The following is a 21,400-nucleotide window of genomic DNA, read 5'->3' as shown; positions in this document are numbered from 1 at the left end:
GAAATATGTGGTCCACCCAGAAAAGATACTTAAGCATTTATATGCCCTACCATTCCAATACAGGCAGCTTTTGCCCTCACTTACCCTCTTGGACATATGCTTTGCTTTGCATTGCCTTCATGCACAACATTCTTAAATACAAGGCAATTAAATCTCATCAGCACACATCAGAAGACTCCAAAGGTGAGGAAAAGACAAAGCAAGTATTCACATAGGCTATACACCTATAACTGCACTACTAGTTAGAATGAAAATATATACATACTTCATAAATTAATGCAGTAACACACTAATCCCCATGCATCCCCCTTTGTCAGCAGATGGGTCTCACTACCCTTCCTGGACAAACATGGATAGCCACATCAGACACTCATCAGATCATGCTCCAGGTGGCTGCTTGGAAGTTATTAGGAGTAATTAAGTTATTCAGAGGGCAACCGATGCTGCTTCAAGAAGCTCCCTATTACAGATGTCTCATACCATTGCAGTTATGCAGGATGAAAGGGGAACAGATTGGTTTTTTTAAGCCATTAAAATGTAGCAAGCTAAACTAGACCCCAAGTGAAGCTTTGAAAGATGATAAATACTGTGAATGCCACATTCACATTACAGGAAACCAACAGGAAATTCAGAGCATGTTAGGCAAGCTCTCTCTGGAGATACTTAGGAGCAAAAGAAGTGAGGCTAAACCATTCATAAATTCATACTCAGTGAGTGCTGAAGTCCCACTAATCAGCTAAGATGAAAAAGCAATGAAGCTAACGAACACAGTCCTCTTGCGCAGCACAAACAGTTGTTTGGGGTTTCCTGTCTTCAGACTGAACTTCGACTTCCATGCAATCACTATTATCAGAGCATAATCAAAAGGCTGAAGGAGTCAACAGAAGTTCTAAGACCCTGCCAGAGGCTGAAAATTTGTCAACTTCTTGCCTTCCAACAACTCAGAAAGCAGGAAAAATATATGGTGGCCATATCAGGTTTCATTTTGATCACAGTGCTAGAGGGCCACCTGAACACTCAAAGCACCCTCAAGTATCCAAGAGTGTTCAGGAAGCTCTGGACAGCTCCTTTGAACAATCAGAATTGAGAAGTTTGACACCTTTCATATCAGATTCTGAAACAAGACCCTTCAAAGACCTCCTACACCCAAAGCTTAAGGATACAGCACATTTTCTCAGTAGCTGAGAAGCCCCTTAAAAACTCAGTGACATATTTCCTCACATCATCACTTCTGATCAGCACAAGTTTGGACCAAGGGCCACAGGCAGAAGCTGCCAAGCAAGAACTACCAGTGTTTCAAGAGAACTCATGACTATTGATCACCAGTTCCACTACGTCAACTTTTATTACTGTTGACAGTAGTGAAAGTTCCAGTATTTGCAGGGCTTCATCTCTGACTCTGCCAAAGTGGATTCAACTGGAACAACCACCTTAATGCAGTCAAGTATACAATTTATATTTGCTTATGTCTTAGTGGCACTGTTGTCCTGGTTTCAGCTGGAACAGAGTTAATTTTCTTCCCAGTATCTGGTGCAGAGCTGTGTTTGAGCTTTAGTCTGAGAACAATGCTGATAACACACCAATGTTTTAGTTGTTGCCAAGTAATGCTTACTCTGATCAAGGACTTTTCAGTCTCATGCTTTGCCAGCAAGGAGGGGCACAAGAAGCCGGGAAGGAGCAGGGACAGGATACCTGACCCGAACTAGCCAAATGAGTATTTCAAAAGGTTGGTGAGCAAGCAGCTGCATGGTACTTAGTTGCCAGCTGGGTTTAAACCAGGACAATTGTACACCTCCTCTAAAGAGGAAGAAGTGGTTTGTTACTGTATCAACTGCTGTCCATCCCAGAAGGCAATGGGAAAAGACTTCTTTAGCTCAGCCGCACAGATACTGCTTTGAATTGGTAGTTACACAAGGAGACAGACTCTCACTCCCTAACCTGCAGCAGCAGGCATTAGAAGTAGCAATCTCCAGTATGAATCTGTTGACAAAAGAGATTGTTAAATTGTGAAAGAAACTGCTAAGCTGAAAAAGAACACTTGTATTCTGCAACTCAAACACACCTTGTGTGCTGCCCAGGGAAGTCTCCATGTGACTTGCGCACATTTTATCACTTTACTAACAGTGGTAAAAAGGACCCAAAACATTTAAAACCCTTTACTCTTAGAATCAATAGTCCAAACCCTACCATCTTCAGAATCAGCACAAATACCACCAACAACAAATTCATGCTTCTTTGTATGCACCATGCACAGCATGCTCTTCACTTTTAACATCAACAAAAATTTCCAGACTACACTAGTCAGGTAGATATCCACTCACAATGGGAACACATTTTTAGATATCCATAAGATTTTATTTCTTTTCTTAATTAAAAAAAATAAAAAAGTTGGCATTTATATATTCAATGTGATACAAACTATTGTATTATTCAATGTCCAAAGGGAAACAGCAGCCTAAATTTTGAGCTTGTGCTTGCATCTTAAGTAACATCCCCTGTTCTACTTAGATCTCTAGTTATATGCCACCTGTTAATGAAGTAATCACAGTGGTGGGTAATGGGTGGTGATGAGGAGGGAAGTAATGTCAGGACAGGACTTTATGACATAAAAGGGTTCTGTAGCTTGGTTTTGAACCTAGACCTGATCTTCTGATAGTGTTACTCAAGCCTTCAGTGTCTCTATGTGGACTTGTTTTGCATGGAGTTGTATCACGAGCACAGAAACAGAAGAAAACTACTTCACTGTGGTTATAATACCCTCATCCCCTCTGGCTATGTCTGCATCAGCAAACAGTGCAATACAATAGAAGCAGATCTGTCCAGAAAAACAGCTTTTGCTGAGAACCTGATGTCCATGCAACATCAGCATTTCAGAATGACTGACTGCTCTGGTCTAGTTCTAGTCTTACTTGCTTAATATCCATTAACAAATCAAACTTATTTGGTTGCTTTTCAGAGGACATAATCCAGGCTAGTTTCATCCTGAAGAAATCAGAGTTTGTGCTCTCCAAGAGTACTCGCCTGTAAGTCAAAGTGTGGTGAGCGAAAGCAATTGAGATTCACCTCAAAGGCACCCTTCTCATTTTAAGAGGAAAAAAAAACCCACCAAAACAAAACAAAAACAAACCACACACCAAAAACAGCAAAACACCCCAGAAACTAATACAGATATACCCAAAGTTACTTATTCCAAGTTCTCAGTGCTGTTCTATTACTGAGGTACCCAAAAATAATATTGTTGCTTCTGGAATGCAGTTACAGTTTATGAGAGGTGTGGCAAAGCAATGGAGAGTGCCTGAAACATGCTTGTGGAAAGCCAGCAACTGACATACCTCCCATCACCAATTAACCCTGGGGATTTAGTTTTTCTTCTGTGTGTTGGGGAAGGTGGTGTTGTTTTAAAAAACAGCTCTGGATTCTAGCTCCACACCAAACTACTTTCAGAAATTAAGAGCATCAAGGTTTGTTGTAGGTATGATCAGAAGCATAAGTCCAAATTTCTCTTGTACAGCAACAATGAAAATTATCCCCCTATTTCCCCTCTCCAGCGCAACAGACTCAGGATAATTTCTTTTCCAAGAAAGTTAAAGGCATAAAGTGTTCTTAGTGAGGGGCACTGCATTTTTTTTTTTTTTTTTTTTTTTTTTTACACATGTAGACTGCCTTATTTTGAAAAAAAATAATAAAAAACTTATTCAGAAAAGTCCCTCATTTACAAAAAAAAAAATTACCAAGAAGCAGAAGGTAATTAAGGTAAGAGCCAAAGACCACAATCATTATTTTTCCAAACACTCTTGTAAGAAACCTCAAAAATACTCCAATCTTTAACTTCTTTTTTAAATTTAAAGAAAAAGAATGATAATGAAGGGAATGCTTTCCTCCTGCCAGCTTTGTATCTTTCTTTTCTTTAAAGAAAACCAAACAAAAAACCAAAAACAACAAAAAACCACAAACCCACCCTTTTGTCAAAATAAGTATTATTTAAAACAATTCACTGTATAATTTTAGAGTTACTGAGAGGAAATAATGCTATCTGAATTACAGTAGTTTGGTGTCATTTAATCACTTCCCTAACATGCAAATACCATTAATTTTAAAAAGAAGTGAAAAACTTCAGTGATGCATACTGCCAATTTGGTACTTTTTCCACTCTGTGCGCAGCTTTCTCCATTACTCTATCAGAAGTATACAGGTTTTGTTAAACCAGGCAAATATAGATGACAGTACATTTATTCAAGCAAAGTTGTGAATTCAAACCCAATTTTAAATAGCAAATTCACACGACAGACCTTCCGCAGGTGAAGTAGAAAGCACTTCCCTGATAAGCTTCTCTAGTAGTATTCTTTAAGATTATCAGAAGTCATATTCTCAAAACTGTGCAAAGATTGTATTTTTCAAAGGCCTTAAGATGATTTGAATTTAAAATATTCATTTGGCTTTTCTTTCTTTGGCTTAACTTCTTCAAATGGAATTTTTAATCACCTCCAATTCTAGTCATTTTCAACCAGCTGCTAGAAAGAATATCAGTTTAATTAGTAAGTATATCAGTCTGATGCTCACCAATCAGTTTCACTCTTCCTGAAGACAGCAATGTGGGATCATCTTTTTTGACATTATTTATTGAGTCATCTACTAGTTCTTTGATATGATCAATTCCTACAACTTGTCCTTTGGGACCCACCTGGAATAAAAATATACAGTTGAATAATTTCTGCTAGATTTGTTTACAGAATGAGTATTTCTATCACCTGAGCCCATTTCTCTAAAGTAAAAACAAAACCAGTAAAGTGGTAAGTATATTTTCCCCAACGTTACTGAAACTACTGCTTGGAATGACACACCCTGACTGCTAGAAGCAACTGGTAATTAGAATTTGCCAGTACAGTCTTATAAATGCTTGTTATAGTCATATTTTTTTTGAGACATAATTCAATTAAGTTGTATTATTAGTGGAGATCTCGTCTTTGAATTTTTAGAAGTCAGATTTGATCATGAGTGTTTGCACTACCTGCAACAGAAAGTAATAACTTCAAGGACAAAGACTAGAATTAATCTTCTTCCATGTTGAATAAACATACTTAAAGATTAAGGTTTTTTAGAGAAGACCTTACTTCAAGGAAAATAGAAAGTCATGCATCTTTTTCTAAGTTCTTAAGAGTCCTATTCTTTCAGGAACAAATGCACTAATTAATAGTCAGGGACAAATTACCTTCCACCTACCATTGCATTCATTAATCTACTTTGAGATTTACAGCTCTCTTCCACAGGAAGAATGGAACTTTTGAGAGCTCGTAACTCACAGAAGGTCATGAAAGATCTGTGTAGTCAGTCTGAGGGGAAAAAAAGGTCTACTAGCAAAACTTCTCCACTACAGGCATTTCTTCTGGAATTGTGCCTTCATTCTAGAAAAAAATCCAATTTCGGGGAGAGGAGAAACAATCCAAATCTTAAAATCTGATCATTTTTAACAGGATCCAGCTCAAATAACACAATGGCAGAGTATGTCCTAGCAGCCCATGTTGTCATATAAAACTTTGTCTTTGGTCATATTTGAACCCATTGGTATCTTATATTTATATGTTGCCAAGACATGGAAAATTAATAACTGGTTATTGACACCATGGGGATTTTTCTGTTTCATTATGAAAAAGTGCTATGGTAGGGTAAAAATAAAAATTAAAAAAAGAAAAAAAAAAATGGAGAGAGAGCATTGTTAGCTTTTTTTTCAAGTAGAAGCCCACGAGCCTAGCCTTTGAAACAGAGCAAGACACGTGGCAAGTTTTTACCATGACAACTACAAGTTGCCATCTGGAGGAATGCCTGGCAGTCAGCTGTACCAGAAGCTGGCAAAAGATCCAGTGTAGTCCAACAAAACGTAACATCACAGAAATTCCAATTTAGCAAGATAGCAATAGCATGAGAACCTCCTGCTGCATGTCAGAGTCCAGCAAGATATTTCTAAATCCTCAGTTAGTTACCTCTGTCTATTGCCTGGAACCTTGAAATGTGTGCAGTTGAAACAATAGCAAAATGGCACAATTTTGGGGATCTCCATGGTTTGTTAAAATTAAATATATACCCCACTTTTTATAATTCCAGTACTTACAGGATGAAAACTACAATTACTTTAATTTGCCAGCAACCTTTAAAAGCATATAAACTTAAAATTGCATGCTGTGTAGTTAAGTTTATCACAGCAGTTCAACATCAAAACCCAAACAAAAAAATCTTAAAGATGCTTTACTAGCTTAAGTAAACAAAGCTTCCCCAAGACTACCACCAATGAGATTATCATCACAGGAGCAAAGCTGTTATGACATCAATGTGCATTTAGGTACTTGTGCTACAAATACAAGCTTTTCATTGAGATCTCAAGTAGACAGAGAAGCAACATCCACATGATCCAGTAAGCACATACCCGATTGAATTTTGATAGAAAAACACTTTACCATCATTCCCTATAATATACATCTTTCAAACTTTTGTTACAGTTTAAAAGAACTTTACAGAAGAAGTCACAGCAGTACATCCTGTCTTATCTATATTCATTCAAGTGGATGAAGCAAGACCCATACTGCATAGTACTGCTATCAAACAGAGCAAAGGCATTTATCCAGTTTCACAAAACACATGCTCATAAGGCTTTCCACAGCATACCACCAAGAATTCAGAAGAGGAACATGACATTCATATGGCAGTAGAAGAATAGCATGATTAAAGTCAACAAAATTGGGAAGCAATTTCCTTTTTATGGTAATTCTGACTTCTTGCCATGTTTTCAGCTTTTCTTATGTAGCTGCTTTAAAAGAAGAAAGTGCACACCACAACTTATCATGTCTGATCAAAAATGGCTATTTCTCCATGAGTAACTGTAGCGAGAAATACACCTAACCATGACAAAAAGTTTTAACACTTGCAAGATTGGAGCTCCCATGCATACTACTGGCACTTGATTGTTTACTACAAAGTTACAAGAAAAACGATAGGCACAGAGTTAAATAAGTGACATTTAAGATTTCCTCTAAATTGCAGCTTGATTAACTTACTTCAACTAGAAATTTTTTTTTTTTTAGATTTTTCAGCTAGCACTTAAAAAATTTAAATACTTTTGCTAGTTCGTTGTCCAGTCCTTTACAAAAGAAACCAGAACTCAACAGATCAGCTGCTTGAAAACAGAAAACTAAGTAGCAAAAAAACCCATATGTGAATTTATCGTCTCATCACCACGTTCTAAATTAACTTCTCAGAAAGATAAAAAAGAAAAAAAATTATCTAGTTGGCAGTTTAATAAAGGTGTCTGCTAGTTATAAAGCAATGAGAGAGGCCTAGAATGGAGAAGGAAGAACTGATTATATTCTACTACATAAATTAGTCTAACAGTACTGTAGTTATAGCCATCGCAATATTTTTCACCTCTTTTCCTGATGCAACATAGGGTGGAACCACAGAGAATTCCTTATATACAGATGGAACAACCCAGAGATTAAGTTTCTTGTAGAAGATGTTAAAAAAAAAACAAACAAAACAAAACCAACCAAACAAATTAATATCCAACTTAGAACAAATTAAACGGATAATTATAGTGATGCTCACACAATACAGAAAGGAGAAAAAAAAAAAGTTAAATTCAGAGACAATTTATATACATACAATATACTTTCCTGTAGAAATAGGATTCTTTTAAGTCTCACTAAGCTCTCATCATAGCAGGAAGACATGACAACTGATTACAATAAGAACATTCATGGCACACAAGATAATGTAAAAATTGAGCTGGACAAGCGAAATATCACCTTCCTTCAAGATATAAAGCAATCACTAAACTACAAGAAAGAAATAAACCCGTCCCCTCTAAGCAGTTTCTTCACCATCACATGATTTACCAGACCTTTAACTCAACCATCTAGTATCAGCTAGGCTAAGAAATGGGTACTAATCACATCCAAAAGAGTAAATTATCTTCTGCATAACATGCATCAGTCCACTGTACAAAGGATGCTTTCTTCCCCTCCCCTTCAATCAGAGTTACGCTGCAGTTCAAGCAGTTCTGATGGTTCAGTGATTAAACTAAATATCTCACCATTCGTGAGAAGCATGCTGTAAGGATTCCACTTCCAGATCCTACATCAAGTGCTTTGGCTCCTTCATGTAACTGATCAGACAGAAGTTCAAGAGCATATGCATGCTAAGAGAAGAAAGAGGCAGAAAATGTCAATATATTTCAAGTATCTATTTTACCCAATAGATGTTCATTTCTTCAGTGACTTGGACCAATGCACTGAGGATTCATGCAAGATATTTCAGAATTATTTTCTATTACAAAAAAAGTGGAGGGTGGAGGGAGTTAACTATATGATATAATCACTATTATTTCATTGACTTCAAATTGTGCATGTATGTATATTTAAACTACCTCTTGTATTACCTGCATACTTGCTGAATCAAACAGTAGGAAAAAGTTATTTACAACAGCAGATAGCCAGGCTCTTACATGAAATGCAGTAGTTTACAGACATACTTCATGAGTTTTGCTTTCCTACAAGGTGGACCACTACACAAACTAAGCTTAGGTCACACACTCAAACACCAATTTGTTCTTTAGTGTTTCAGAGATAGCCATAATCACACTCTTACAGCTTAATCCATCACACCCAGAAAACAAGTAATTAGAACATTTATTGCTAGAACATTTATTGTCAACATTTGCTTAGAGGATACATTTCCTTTTTGCTCTAACACTTCATATACTACTAGTGCTAAGCAAAGGAGAATTCAAAGGCTATGACTTAGATGAATTAAAATTCTGAAAACATAATTAATACTTATTTTATCCCTTAGCCACAGTACCTTCTTTCTCTGTCTTTCCTTGACTAAAATCCTAACATTTCTATACAAAATTCCTGATTTTTTTTATATTGGTAACTAAGTAAATTCTAACCCAACTAGGTAGTTTTCGTCAAGTGAAGCAGACTTTTACTTTGTCACTTTCCAAACACTGCAAGGACAAAAAGCATACCATAGAATCATAGAATGGTTTGGGTTGGAAGGGACCTCAAAGCTCATCTAGTTCCAACTCCCCTGCCATTTTTTTTTTCCTCCTGTCTAAAGAATTAAAAACATTACAGCAATACCAGACCATAGAAATCACTGTTATCCACTCTGAATTTTTATACTTTTATAAATCACAGAGTAATTTAGGTTGGAAAGGATCTCTCGAAATCCCATGGTTCAACCCTCTTTCAACATATAGGCAATTTATATTAGGGTGCTTACAGCCCTGTCCAGTCAGCTTCTTTGTATAACACAGAATAGTTTTCACAATCTGTGAAACCTGTTCCAGTGCTTAACTACCCTCAACAGGAATTGTTTTTTACCCTAGAAACTAATCAGAATCCCACTTTTTCTTTTTTTGTCCACTACCCCTCATCTTATCATTGTGCATCTCCAAGGAAAGTCTAGCTTGATCTTCTCTGTGCCTTCGCAGTAGGCAGTCCACAACATCACTGCAATCAACTGCTCATTAAATTTGCTAGGATAAGTATTTTATTTCAGAAGCATTTTGATGTTACAAAATCACCTATACTAATCAGGTTAGTTTAAAGCTTACCATATGTGGAGCACTGATTGTTGCTTGGAAACCTGTAAAGCAAGAGAATGAAAGAACATTTTGACCATTGTTTGGACCAACACAATCTTTATTACCTTGACTATAAAATGGTATGCTTTAACTGTCACCCTCATTCAGGGGATTACACACACAAACCCCTGAACAGTTACACTGGTGCTCCAGAAATGAGTTAAGGTACATTATCTCAAAGCTATGCCATGTCAACTGTGGACAGAAAAAAAACAAGGGTTCTGCCCTTGACCTCAGTTTGAATCTCCATTTCATCACTATATTGCCTTAGCTTGATCAAGCATGTTGAATTCAAAAGAGTAATGATTCCCAGAATAACATAATGCCTTTTCCCCTCAGGCCATATGTAAAAGCCTGAACTTGTCAGTTGAGTTTTATGTGGTGGGGACCATATTGTCTTGAACTTCTGGAGACAATAACCCCATCTATCTTGCAAACAGCACACATCTATGAGAACACATAGAAGAACACTCACCTATATTTTTTCTGTGAAGCACACATATGAATACATACTCAAAAACTTACGTATCTTTAAAAATTCTTGAGTTTTCCTATACAACTACTAAAATCCTAATATAATTCATAGTTCTCACCACTCACTATTAGGGTGGGGTGTCAAAAAAAAAAAAAAAGGAATATATTCACTTAATTCATTCTGCTGGCTTGGAAAGATAAAACTGGGATCTGGATGCAAAATAACAACTGTCTTATCAAGAGATTGTCCCATTTAAAGCCTATGTTCATTTTAAAAATTAAGTCACATGTAAAGGCTTAAGGAACTCTGCATTGATCTCAAATAAATCATTTATGTAAAGAGAAAATGTTTCTGGCGTAAACTGGATACGAATGATTTTTAAGTAGTTAAAGATTATCTGCACCATCACAAGTTGCTGTGTTTAAAAAAAAACCCCATACTTATTAATAGACTATAAGACATTTATCCTGATGTATAGAGGCCTGTTTTTTAAATTAAAAAAACAACTTTATTTCATAACAAACTGAAACTTAGTTAAAAGGTATTGAATAAAGAAATACAGAAGCTTCCAAAATTTAAAATATTATGTTCACATTCTTAACACATATATGACAAAGGCGGTCACAGTAATGCAAACTGGAACAATCTCAATCATTTTTACAAGATGCTCTTACCTATAGACTGTGGAGAATCCATATAAGGGTTGTATTTTGCATAGTGGCAACGGTCTGTAGCCAGCATCACTTCAAATACCTTGTCTGATTTGATGATCCCATTTTCTATAAAATAGAAATAAATAAGTAAAATTGAAGGCATTGCCTCTCTACTGCAATGCAAGACCATGTGAAATACATTAATAAATTCCTAATATCGTGAAAAATCATGTGACCTTCCTTACCCTCTCTAATACTCTAACCTCATCATACTAGAATTTAAGATGCTGTTCACAGCTCAAATATTGCTTAAGCCAGTGAACTTTGAACAAGAATGTCCCAGTGGTTACAGATGCTTTCTGAAACAGACCATTTTCAAAGATTTATCTATCCCCTAGAAAAACTCAACTTCATGCACACCTTTGATATTCCTGACAAGATAAGTCAGTAAGAATCTGATACTACTCTACACACCAAACAAGATATACTTCAGGTTTCTAAGCAGCTATATAAGTGAGTCATTATCAAAACACATACAAAAGCAGGTTAGAAATGTGAAGATGCAGTATCATTGCTCAGTATTTTATTTTCAAGATCTTTTCCTCTTTTGAGTTAGCAGAACAAAAAAAATCCTTTTATAAAGATTACAGAATCACAATTCTTATGCTGGAGCAGACTGAAGCCAAAGAGTTTTTATATCAAAATACTTTGAATCTTTGTTCACTTTTCAAAATAAAATGCAAATATAGATGCATGTAAATGACAGAAACACTGTACAGTGCAGCCATTTTTCCTTCCTATTTTATTGAAGTTTTTTAACTTTGATAATTCTTTTTTTACAGTTCTGAAGAGACATATATGAGTAACAAAAAACTTTAGAAAACAAATGGAAAAAATTAATCACTTGCATTAAAAAGACAGTATAAATTACAAATAACTGACATTTCAACAATGGATTGCTTCATTGAGCTACTTACTTTAAAGAAAGAAGATTTTATTTAGAAAATTGTACTTAAAAGGGAAGAAAAAAAATAAAAATTGAGTACTTTATAATCTAACCCAAAACACATTAACAGAAAAATCAGATTAAAAAACTTTTGTAAGATTGTCCTAACTGAAGTCGCATCAACGTTTTAAAGTACTATCACTAATGAAGCCATGCCAAGGCCTGGGCTTCCTTCTGCAGAGGCTTCACTGAGTGTTTATGGTGTGATCCCAACTACCCTGAGCTGTCAGGGATTTTTTTTATTTTGGTTATACTATATAGCATAAGCTTGACTTCAGAGAGCAAAATAACCCCTCAAATCAGTTTGGTTTTTAGTCTGAAGACAAAGTATCAACTGCAATAGGAATATACTACCAAATTATTAAGGAAAATTTCTATTAAAAAAAAAAAAATCTTTTTCAGAATTCTTTCTGTATCTGAGAAATCCCAGAAAAAGCACACACTCCCCTCAAAGACCATACACATATCCTGTGCATTATACTGTATACTACAGTTCCAGTTAGAGGAAACTCATTTCAGTGCAAGCTTTTTAATCTGAGAGAGTAGTTGATTGCAGCAGTTTATAAATTTACTTCACTGAGCAAAACTGTACCCCAAAATAAATCAATCTGTTAACACTGGCACTGACAATAGAAGATAGTAAGGAAAATAAAAGCTTTCCCCTGACCACTTGGAATGAGTTGTGTATCAGTTCTGTGATCAAAGTACAGAAACAAAACCAAACAAAAAAAAAAATTTACCGTTAGATTCTTACGTGGTACCACCAAGAAATAGTAGCTCCAAAATAAATGTACTTAAAAACCAATAAAAATAAATAGGCAGGAGCATAAGCAAAGCCAATGATAACAGGCATAAAGAGATCACTGTTCTGGTGGGTGAAAAGGAGGTCAAAAAGCAGCAGCTAAGAAGCAGTCAGAAAAGATCTAAATATTGCAATTTATTACTTGAGATTGTGTATTGTGTATGTAGATACCTACATTCTAGAAGCTACAGGTAGCCATCTGCTCTTTCCTTTTGTGTCTTCTGGAAACATGCAGAGAATATGAAAATCAAGCTTCCAGCTTGAAAGAGCAACTGCAGGGCCCTATTGTAAGGCTGAGAACCTCCTCTAGTTTCCAGGAAACCTTCTCTGTACTACTGTGACTGCAGGCTTCTTCCAAACCTCTTCTTTCACACTACCCATTATCCGTTTCCGCCTTTTGCAAAACTCCATGCCTGCCACCTCACCTCTCTCATCTACTCCTGTCATCTTTTGCTTAGAATATAAGTAAATTCATCTCTCAGCACTCAAAAACTTTGTTTTCTCTATTCTATTACTTTACTCGTATTTTACTCATTCTTCCCCCAACTTGTTCAATCAGAGCTCTGACAGATATTGTCTGTGGGTATCTGTGCAAAGCAAAGCACAAAACTCTGTTTCAGTCCATGTATAACTTCACCAAGTATGATGCTTACACTGACAGATAATTAAAAAAAACAAAAACAAACCAAAATCAAAACAACCTGAAAACAGTAGGCACTATTATTCTAATATTCTACAGATTCTGAGCATTTCAGCTGCTCTTATTCAGCACTCAGATTTACTGTTGGACTATCTTTAACGAGTGTCATCTTTTCCATTCCAATAAATAAGAAGTTAAGCAAGTAACCCATGCTCAGAGTCCCCTGCAGAACCAGTGGGAGAAGCTGGATCTCATGCATCAGCCATGTACTTCAATTATCAAATAATACTCCCTCTTCATAAAAGAATACACCCTCTCAGCTATGAATGTGGAATTACAGGGCATCACATTATTCCCCATAGATTAAGTCTGCTTTTCAAATTTGCTTATTATATAACAGAGACAACAACAAATTTTAGGTGGGAATTAAGAAAAGAAATCAAACCTTAAACAGTAAAGTCACTACTGACTTTATAGTGATTTCTTCTTTGTTGATAACAAAAAGGATTTTTCTTAGTCTCATGGTTGAATATAGAGATATACTGCAACTGCAGGTTACTGAACTCCAATGGAAGTCCTTTCCTTCCTGCAACAGTCAGTCCCAAGATGATCAACTGCCAGGATCTTAATTCTGTCTGGAACAAATATCTATCAGATTCTGAAGTCCAGAAAACAAGTATATGCCCTAAGAATCCAATAATAGCAGTTTATACTGCAAAGGCGACTTTCTAAGTTCATGCCATATCTAGGTGCTGAAAAATAAGACAATTGGCAGTAAATTATTTATTAACAAAATGTCAATGCAAAACTTTTTCTAAATCTTAAAAGGAAGCTATATATTGCAGGAAAGTAATTCACAACTGAACGTACGTAGGTTGATTATCCTTTCCAACAATAACTCTCTTTGAGGAGACTGGTGGGTTTTTTAAGATTCCAGTAATCAGTACTGCAAACAAATCAGATCCTAAATTATTAAGTGTTTATATGCAAAGGCTAATACACAAACACACCAGCTTACAGTTTAAAATCAAACATAAACTCTCTGATTTATTAGAGTTGTATCAGCAAAACTCCTAAGCTTCGAAGGGCTAAAGCTGAAAAGTAACCACTTAAAGAGTGGAGCCTGGCCTGCAGAGTTCAAGAGTTACTCTGTATAGAGGCTGCAGCAATGACAACTTGACATAATTGGAACTTGTTTTGAAAACTCATTCTGGTCTGCTTCTTTTCCACAAAAAAAACAATCATGAAAACAGGAAAACGAGCTCACAGCGCAGCCCTTGGATTTGAAGGTGGAAATGTACCAGGGCTGAACAAAACCTGGGAAACTGGGCAGTGGGCTGTCAGAAAGCAAGGACAAAAAGAGCTAAGGTCTGAAAAGCCACCATGGACTCGCAACAAGTAAACAACCTATCTTTTTTCTTCAGCAGCAAACACATTAGTGAAGTGTTTATCTTTCAAAGAACTGCCTACATTACTGATGGTATCCTGACTGTTGATCAAACAAGTTTCCAACCAAACCATAAAATACAAGCAGTTAACATTTACACCAACACTGGCTTCCCGATCAGAAGGAGGGTGTCTCATTGCCACATGATAAGATCCAGCACACAAGCTTACTATACAAACTATAAACAGCTACTCAAACACCTCCGTTGCTGGCTTTACATAAACAACACTCATGCAGATTCCAAAACCATTTACTGTAGGACTATTTTGGCATCCATATAGTTACGTTTCTCCCCAGATAACTTTCTCCATACCTACTCCAGAGAACTTTACTTACGAAGATGACTTTTGAGCAACAGTGGTATTTTTAAATCATACAGAAGTCTTAAAGCATGATGCAAAGCACAGAGCTCTATATTACCACAGATGAAATCAAGTAGATTAATATTACTCGACAACTCAGAGTTTTTAGATGTCTCCATCTGACCCACATAAAACAGCTAGCAACTTTCAAGAGGAAAGTCGGCAGAACAAAACCACATCTTGATTTTTAAGCAACGTGAAGTTAGTTGGTTTTAGGCAGCTGATCGACTGATTTAAGGTCTTTTTGTGTGGGGAGAGAAAAGAAAAAGATAAGAAAGAAGCAATTCAGTTAATATAATTTTATTTAATGAGCACAGGAATATTTCACTGTAAATCATGAAGACAAAAAAGGCACTTTGAACAAGAAGTGATGGATCAGCATCCCAAAGTCCAATAAAGGACACTTGCCCCAAAACATACAAAGTTCTTTGTGCTAAAGAAACTGGAAGTAGGTGTTTGCAAACAAGTGGGTTCTTTTAAACTACTGATACATACAAACCTTTTGTGCTTTGCTGCTAATTTCAGAGCATCTGCTTCAAACATTCACCTGCACGTCTGTTAGTATTATGATTTGGATTCACAATAATACATTTTTCAAACAGAACATTGCATACAGCTAACTGGAGGGAATTAGTTGAGAGTATGTCACTCTGAGACACAATAGAAAGACTGAGGAAAGTAAGGGCCCATCGGAACTAATCTTACGGTCCAGAAATTAAACACAAAGATCAAATCCCATGAAAACCTCAACAAGGCAGAAATTAAAAATAAAATAAAAAAAAATAGCATCTAAAACACACAGAGGTAAAAATACATGGGAACAAACAACTAGGTTCAACACAACAAACAAGTGTGCAGACTCAAGATTAAGTTACATACAAACCTACCCTCCAAAATTTCACTTCTGCTTTACAGGAGTACCCCTTCCCTATTTAATAATGATCATCTTCATAAACAGCTTGCCCATTTTGATAGAACGGGTAAGAGCTCTATATTAATTTTTATGGATCTGAAAGTCTGCAGATAACCAATTTAGACATATTTAATCACAGTTGTATTCCTCCCTCAGACTATAAGCCAATGTTGCAAAATTGGCATTAACCATTTCCTTCTCTGAGGGCGGAGAAAACCATGCTAGCTCTTGGCTCACAGTCCCCCAGTGCATATCTTTATCACAAAGGCCATCCATAACGTACTCATATTTATCGCAATAGTTATGCCAACTTTGCCTAAATCTGTATCAGCAGCTGACTGAAAAAAGTTTTGGGAGTACATGAAAGAAGAATGTGACTTTAAGGTTGGGTTTAGCATGCAAGAACACAGCACTGCACTTACCAAGAAACACCTGTGTGCAGATGAGAGACTTTACCTCTGAGCATACCTTTATCCCTCTGAGAGGGCTGAACTTCTCTAATTACATGGAGTGTCAAAACTGAAGAGTGCAATACGAAGTGGCAACAACTAGCAGCAGTAACTAAAAACTGTTGCAGAGGGTAAGATAAACTTAGCTGGATTAAGACGGACAGTTAAGGAGCTCGGTTCACAGTAAGGCTTGAGGCAAAACTTCTTTTATAGCTTTAGCAGATCTTTAACGGCAGATGATGTGCATCTTACACCACTTTGCTGATCTGTTTTCAGAGAAGACAATACTGTCAAGACCAGCAGTCAGACCACATGAAGAGCCTGTTTTTAGGGATGTGGTAACATTAAAACAGGTACTAGTATTATGCAAAAGCTGTGAAAGATCAAAAGATACAGGAAACATGAACCTGTCTCTTCAGACAAAATGACACAAAGCTGTCATACTAACAGAAAGAAGGAAAAATTTCTGAAGTTACATTTGTCTGACCATCTCTTCCAGATTTTGACAGTACAAGCATTTAAAACTATTTCGTGCTCAACTCCAGTGTTACAGCATTCAGGTTCTTAAGTCTTAAAACATAACTTGCAAGTTAACCAGTCCAGGAGAGACATCATTCCAAAAGTTTAGTGGTCCCAAGCTCTTAAAGAGTTTACTCTGGTTTTGCCAAATTTGGTAATTGAAAACAAAATTAAAAACACTAATAAAAACAACCTCACCTTGTAACAGTGTTAAGAAAATATTTTACTTGAAAGTGTTATCGTAACGCTAACAAACATGACTTTGATTAGATGCATACAAATGATCATTCAAAAGAACACAAACTGTATGCATTTCTTTCCAAGTTTACCAACAGCTTTTAGTGAGCTTTTGATACTATATCAGGATGAAAGAAACTGTAGCATTAAAATAAAAGCTTAAAGTTATATAGAAACTAAAACATACAAGATTCCATCTTTTTAACATGGCCACAAGCAATGGTAGTCATCTGTATGGGGCAGATTTGCAAAATTATTTCCATTTTACTAAGGATTATTAGGCAGCTTCAGACTATGAGAAAGAAAATATTATGCCATTAAATCCAGAGACAATTAAAAAAATAAATCTTCAATCAAGCAACAGAACTAAACATCTTTAAATTAAAATGACTGATTAAAGTGTTGGGATAATAAGAAGCCACCAAAACCATGCTCTCTTTTTTTTTTTCCCCTGAATGACTGAGGACTTGAACTTTGTTGCATTGAATTTTGGGGTTGCTGTGAGAAAGAATGGGTATGTTTTTAACATTACATTGACAACTTGTCTAACATCAAGGGGAAAAAATATGCCAACAACAAAGAACCAGTTAACAACACAATCTTAATTTACATACATCTAAAATATGATCAATGGTTTTGAAGTTAACACTTCTTATTTTCTGGCATATTAAGTTGTCTTAAAAAGATCACGCATCATTCTTCAGTCACCTAAGTATGCACTGAAAAACATGCAGCATTCCATGGCCTGCTTGGTTAGTTCGTCCCTTTTAAGACATGGAAGCAAGCATAAGGCTTGTAAAGAATACCTGCCTAAATCTGCAAACAAATACACAAAAAGCTCTTACCACTGCTCTAAAACAATGACTGTTACAGTGAAATGAGCAATGAACATATCTTTATATAGTTTCACTAACTCTGAGAACTGTAGTGCCACAAAGAAGTGCTGGTAACAGTCCATGACAACTTATAATGAAGAAAAATCTTCAGTGCTATTTTCAAGGAAAAGAATATGTGGCCTACCAGTTTTCTACTGACATTTTATGTGGAAGCAAAACCAGTTTAAGAAGTTCCCATTCTCCCCAGTCACTTATACCTGTAACAACATTCACTGCTTCTCTAACCACAATAGCACAACGGGTTACAGACATTGAGGAGTATAAACCCCAGTGTTTCACAAGAGGAGTAACAAGAAAGTGGCCCAGTCTTACAACACTGCCTCCCTCACAAGCAGTTCTGTAAGAACAGTGAAGAAAAGACTCCTGGTGCAAGGGCAGGAGCAAGAACCTCTCAATGCAGGCTTTGCTGCAGAACACATACTGTGTCACTATAACCTGTGTTATTTCCTTTATTTTAATTTATGCAAATCACACGCTAAATTACACATTCAGTTACTAAGCTACGAAATAAACACTTGGACAACTTCATCTGCCTTGCATTCTTACTTCTAACATAAAAATGCCAGAAATGTTATGCTACTTAGCTGGTTTTAGAGGAAAAGAGAGGTTAAAGACATTGAGGGATCTTCTACTACTCAGAAGGAATTCTCCAGAACATTTTAATCTTTCTGCAACCAATGATTTTTAAGTTTGTTAAAAAAAGTATCTGAAAGAATAACACTTTCTTCAAAAGTTGTTCCCAACTTCAGCAACAAGGTATAATCTTACCTGGAGAACTCTTCAGTTACCATCTTAATGCTCCAACTGCTCTGCACTGATTAAAACCCTATGCCTCAGCAGAGCCCCACTGAGATCAACAACACAATCCTGCTGCAAGATCAAACGGCTGCCTCCAAACCATTTTCTTTCCAATGTTCTCTTTAACATCCCCTTAAAATATTTGGCATACATATGCAAAAGGGGGGGGGGGGGCGCGGGGGGAGGGGAAATTACAGACTGTAACTTTGCAGGCAACTACCATCACTGCATATTTTGAGATCACAACATTAAACATGCTAGTTTAATCTCCTGTTGTTGGTTACTGGTAATGGTTTTTAGCTTTTTCATTATTATTATTATTTACAAAGCCCTAAACAGTTTCCATGTGTTGAAAAATACTGTCATTGTTTTCTTCAACAAATAATTGGTTTTGCCCTCGGGTTCTCAGAGCCATTGACAATTCTGGCAATAACAACTTTTTGGATGTATTTTGGAGCTTGACATTCATTTTTAAGTCAGAAAATTTTTCCCTGCTGTGTAAGGAAATAGAATTTCACTGAAACAGTATTTCTAGACCTTACAGTTGCAAAATGAAAAAAAGAAACTAACAAAAAGCACTGTAACTCTTGTAATTAGGTAAGTTATTATTTATTTGTTAGCTTTTACAGTGAAACTGAAAGTCACTTCAGCAGTTATTGCTCCACTGGATGGAAGTGCTCTCAGAAGAGCAGAAAAAGAAAATACTGGAAAATACAAGATTATCTCACAGAAGCAGACTAGAGAAAGCAACGAGGAATATTCTCCTCTGTCTCCAAAATCACGAAGAGGCCAAACAGGTGAATCTGTCTGTGGTCTTGCAGTATTACTAAAATAGGAGACAATTGTATAATAGAGGCTCCAAATCTACAACCTTTCATGTTTAGGCCACAGACTTGAAGAGAGGAAAAAGAAGACCAGGAGTAAAGACACTACAAGTGTATCTAATACAGACTACTCCGAGGCGAACATGAAAAATCGTAAACTCTAAATAGAGAAGGTGTTATCGTCCTGTCCTCTCAGCCTGGATCACCGCTAGAGACCCAGCGGACTCCAGGATGCACTGAAGAACACCACTGAAGAGCAGCATCCGCCCAACACCCTCCACGTTCAGCACGGGAACAGCACAAACCTTCGGGAAGGACAAGGAACGCCAAGGACCAGGCAGTCGCCGGAAAGTTCGGCGGCAGCAAGAGCGTGTAATATCGACAGCTCCTCTCTCCTATCCCACCCCTCCGAAAAGAGCAGCGGGGGGACAGGGCCGAGGGCGAGAACTTGAACCCGAGTGGACTACTGCTGCCGCTGCCAGACGCCCCTTCCATCCAACAAAAACAACCCTGGCCTCTCCGGCGCGCTTCCCAGTCCCGGACAGCTCTCACTACGCTTAGCGGGGGCCGGAAAAACCGACGGACGGTGTATGCGCTCCTGCCGGCACCACCGCTCCCCTGCCCGCCCGGCGAGGGGCCCCAGGGCACCGTCCCCGCCACCCGGCGGCCGTGCTGAGACGGCACAGGCGCCCGGAGCGAAGCCAGAGGGACGCTGAGCCCACTGCGTACGGAGGATCACGGGCCCTCCAGAGCTGCCGCCGCGGCCCCGCCTGAGCTTACACAAGAACGTTACGGGCAGACGGGGCGGCGGGAACGGGGCCGCGGCGGGGGGGAGGAAGCGGCGGGCTGACAGCAGCCACTGCCGCCGCGTAGCGCTTCCCCTTCGGGACCGCCATCGACGCCAGCCCTGCCGCCGCATCTCCTCCCGCAACAACAGCCCGGGCCCGCCCTGCACCAGCGGCCACCGCCCTCCACCCGGCTGCGGACACCCAGACACACACCCCCCGCCCGGGCGCCGCCTTCGCCTCCTCCCCCCGCCGGCGCTGCTCCTTGACAGTTGGCGGCTGGGCGGGCGCCGCGGGAACGCCAAGTGTGCGCGGCCGAGCGGCCGGTAACGGTCACCCCGCGGCTGAGCCGAGCAGCGGGGCCGCCAGCCCGGGACTCACTGCGGAGATTGTGGATGAGCTCGGAGTGGCTGGCGCCTCCCGACTTCCAGGCCATCGCTAGACACGCTCTGCGGAGCAGGTACAGAGCCGCCTTCAGCACCGCGACTGCGCACAGCAGCTTCCCCAGGAAGGACACAACCTCCAGCGCCGACACAGGCACCGCCTCCTCGCCGCCGCCGCCGCCTCCTCCCCCTCCCGCCGCCGCCGCCGCCGCCGCGCGCCCGCTGAGGGGAGGGGCCACGCGCCCACCGCCCCGCGCGCCCGACATTCTCCGGCCGCCGCCGTTGCCCTGCCAGCCCCTGGCGGCCCCCGCGCATGCGCGCCCACCGCCCCCGGGAGCGCGCGTGGGGACATCCCCACGCGCCGGACCTCGCCAGCCCCGACGGTGCCTGAGGGCTGCCAGCAGGCGCGGGGAAACCGGCTTGACCTACCCCCTTCCCCCCCCCCGCGGTGCCACCGGGGGCACCCGGTAACGCACGAGCGCTCCTGCTGCCTCAGCACGTCGTGGCCACTCGCGCGGGAAGGCGGAGCGCACGGGCCGCTTAATCCCTCGTGCCGGTAGCGCCCTCCGGCCCT

At 38.9% G+C, this 21,400-nt stretch overlaps 1 protein-coding gene across 4 annotated transcripts in view; it reads right to left on the bottom strand.

Moving 5' to 3' along the window:
• The window catches only part of PCMT1 (protein-L-isoaspartate (D-aspartate) O-methyltransferase), a 33,029-nt gene extending 11,927 nt beyond the window's left edge, over positions 1 to 21,102 (bottom strand). For all 4 annotated transcript variants that reach the window (XR_009969081.1, XR_009969082.1, XM_062641763.1 and 1 more), the window contains exons 1-5: positions 20,825 to 21,102; positions 10,787 to 10,891; positions 9,608 to 9,639; positions 8,081 to 8,185; positions 4,561 to 4,681 (exon numbers count right to left, since the gene is read on the bottom strand). Coding sequence is in view for 2 of the 4 variants with exons in the window: in XM_062641763.1 (XP_062497747.1) it covers positions 4,561 to 4,681; positions 8,081 to 8,185; positions 9,608 to 9,639; positions 10,787 to 10,891; positions 20,825 to 21,092 (631 nt within the window). In the remaining 2 variants the exon portion in view is untranslated. The remainder of the gene's footprint in view (positions 1 to 4,560; positions 4,682 to 8,080; positions 8,186 to 9,607; positions 9,640 to 10,786; positions 10,892 to 20,824) is intronic.
• Between the last annotated feature and the right edge of the window lie 298 nt (positions 21,103 to 21,400).

The sequence above is a fragment of the Pezoporus occidentalis genome, unplaced genomic scaffold, assembly GCF_034315485.1.
Source record: "Pezoporus occidentalis ecotype Australia unplaced genomic scaffold, CSIRO_AGI_Poc_V1 ctg7, whole genome shotgun sequence".
Taxonomy (NCBI): Eukaryota; Metazoa; Chordata; class Aves; order Psittaciformes; family Psittacidae; genus Pezoporus; species Pezoporus occidentalis.
The sequence above is the reverse complement of the archived record's forward strand: the minus strand, read 5'-3'. Positions and strand labels throughout refer to the sequence as shown.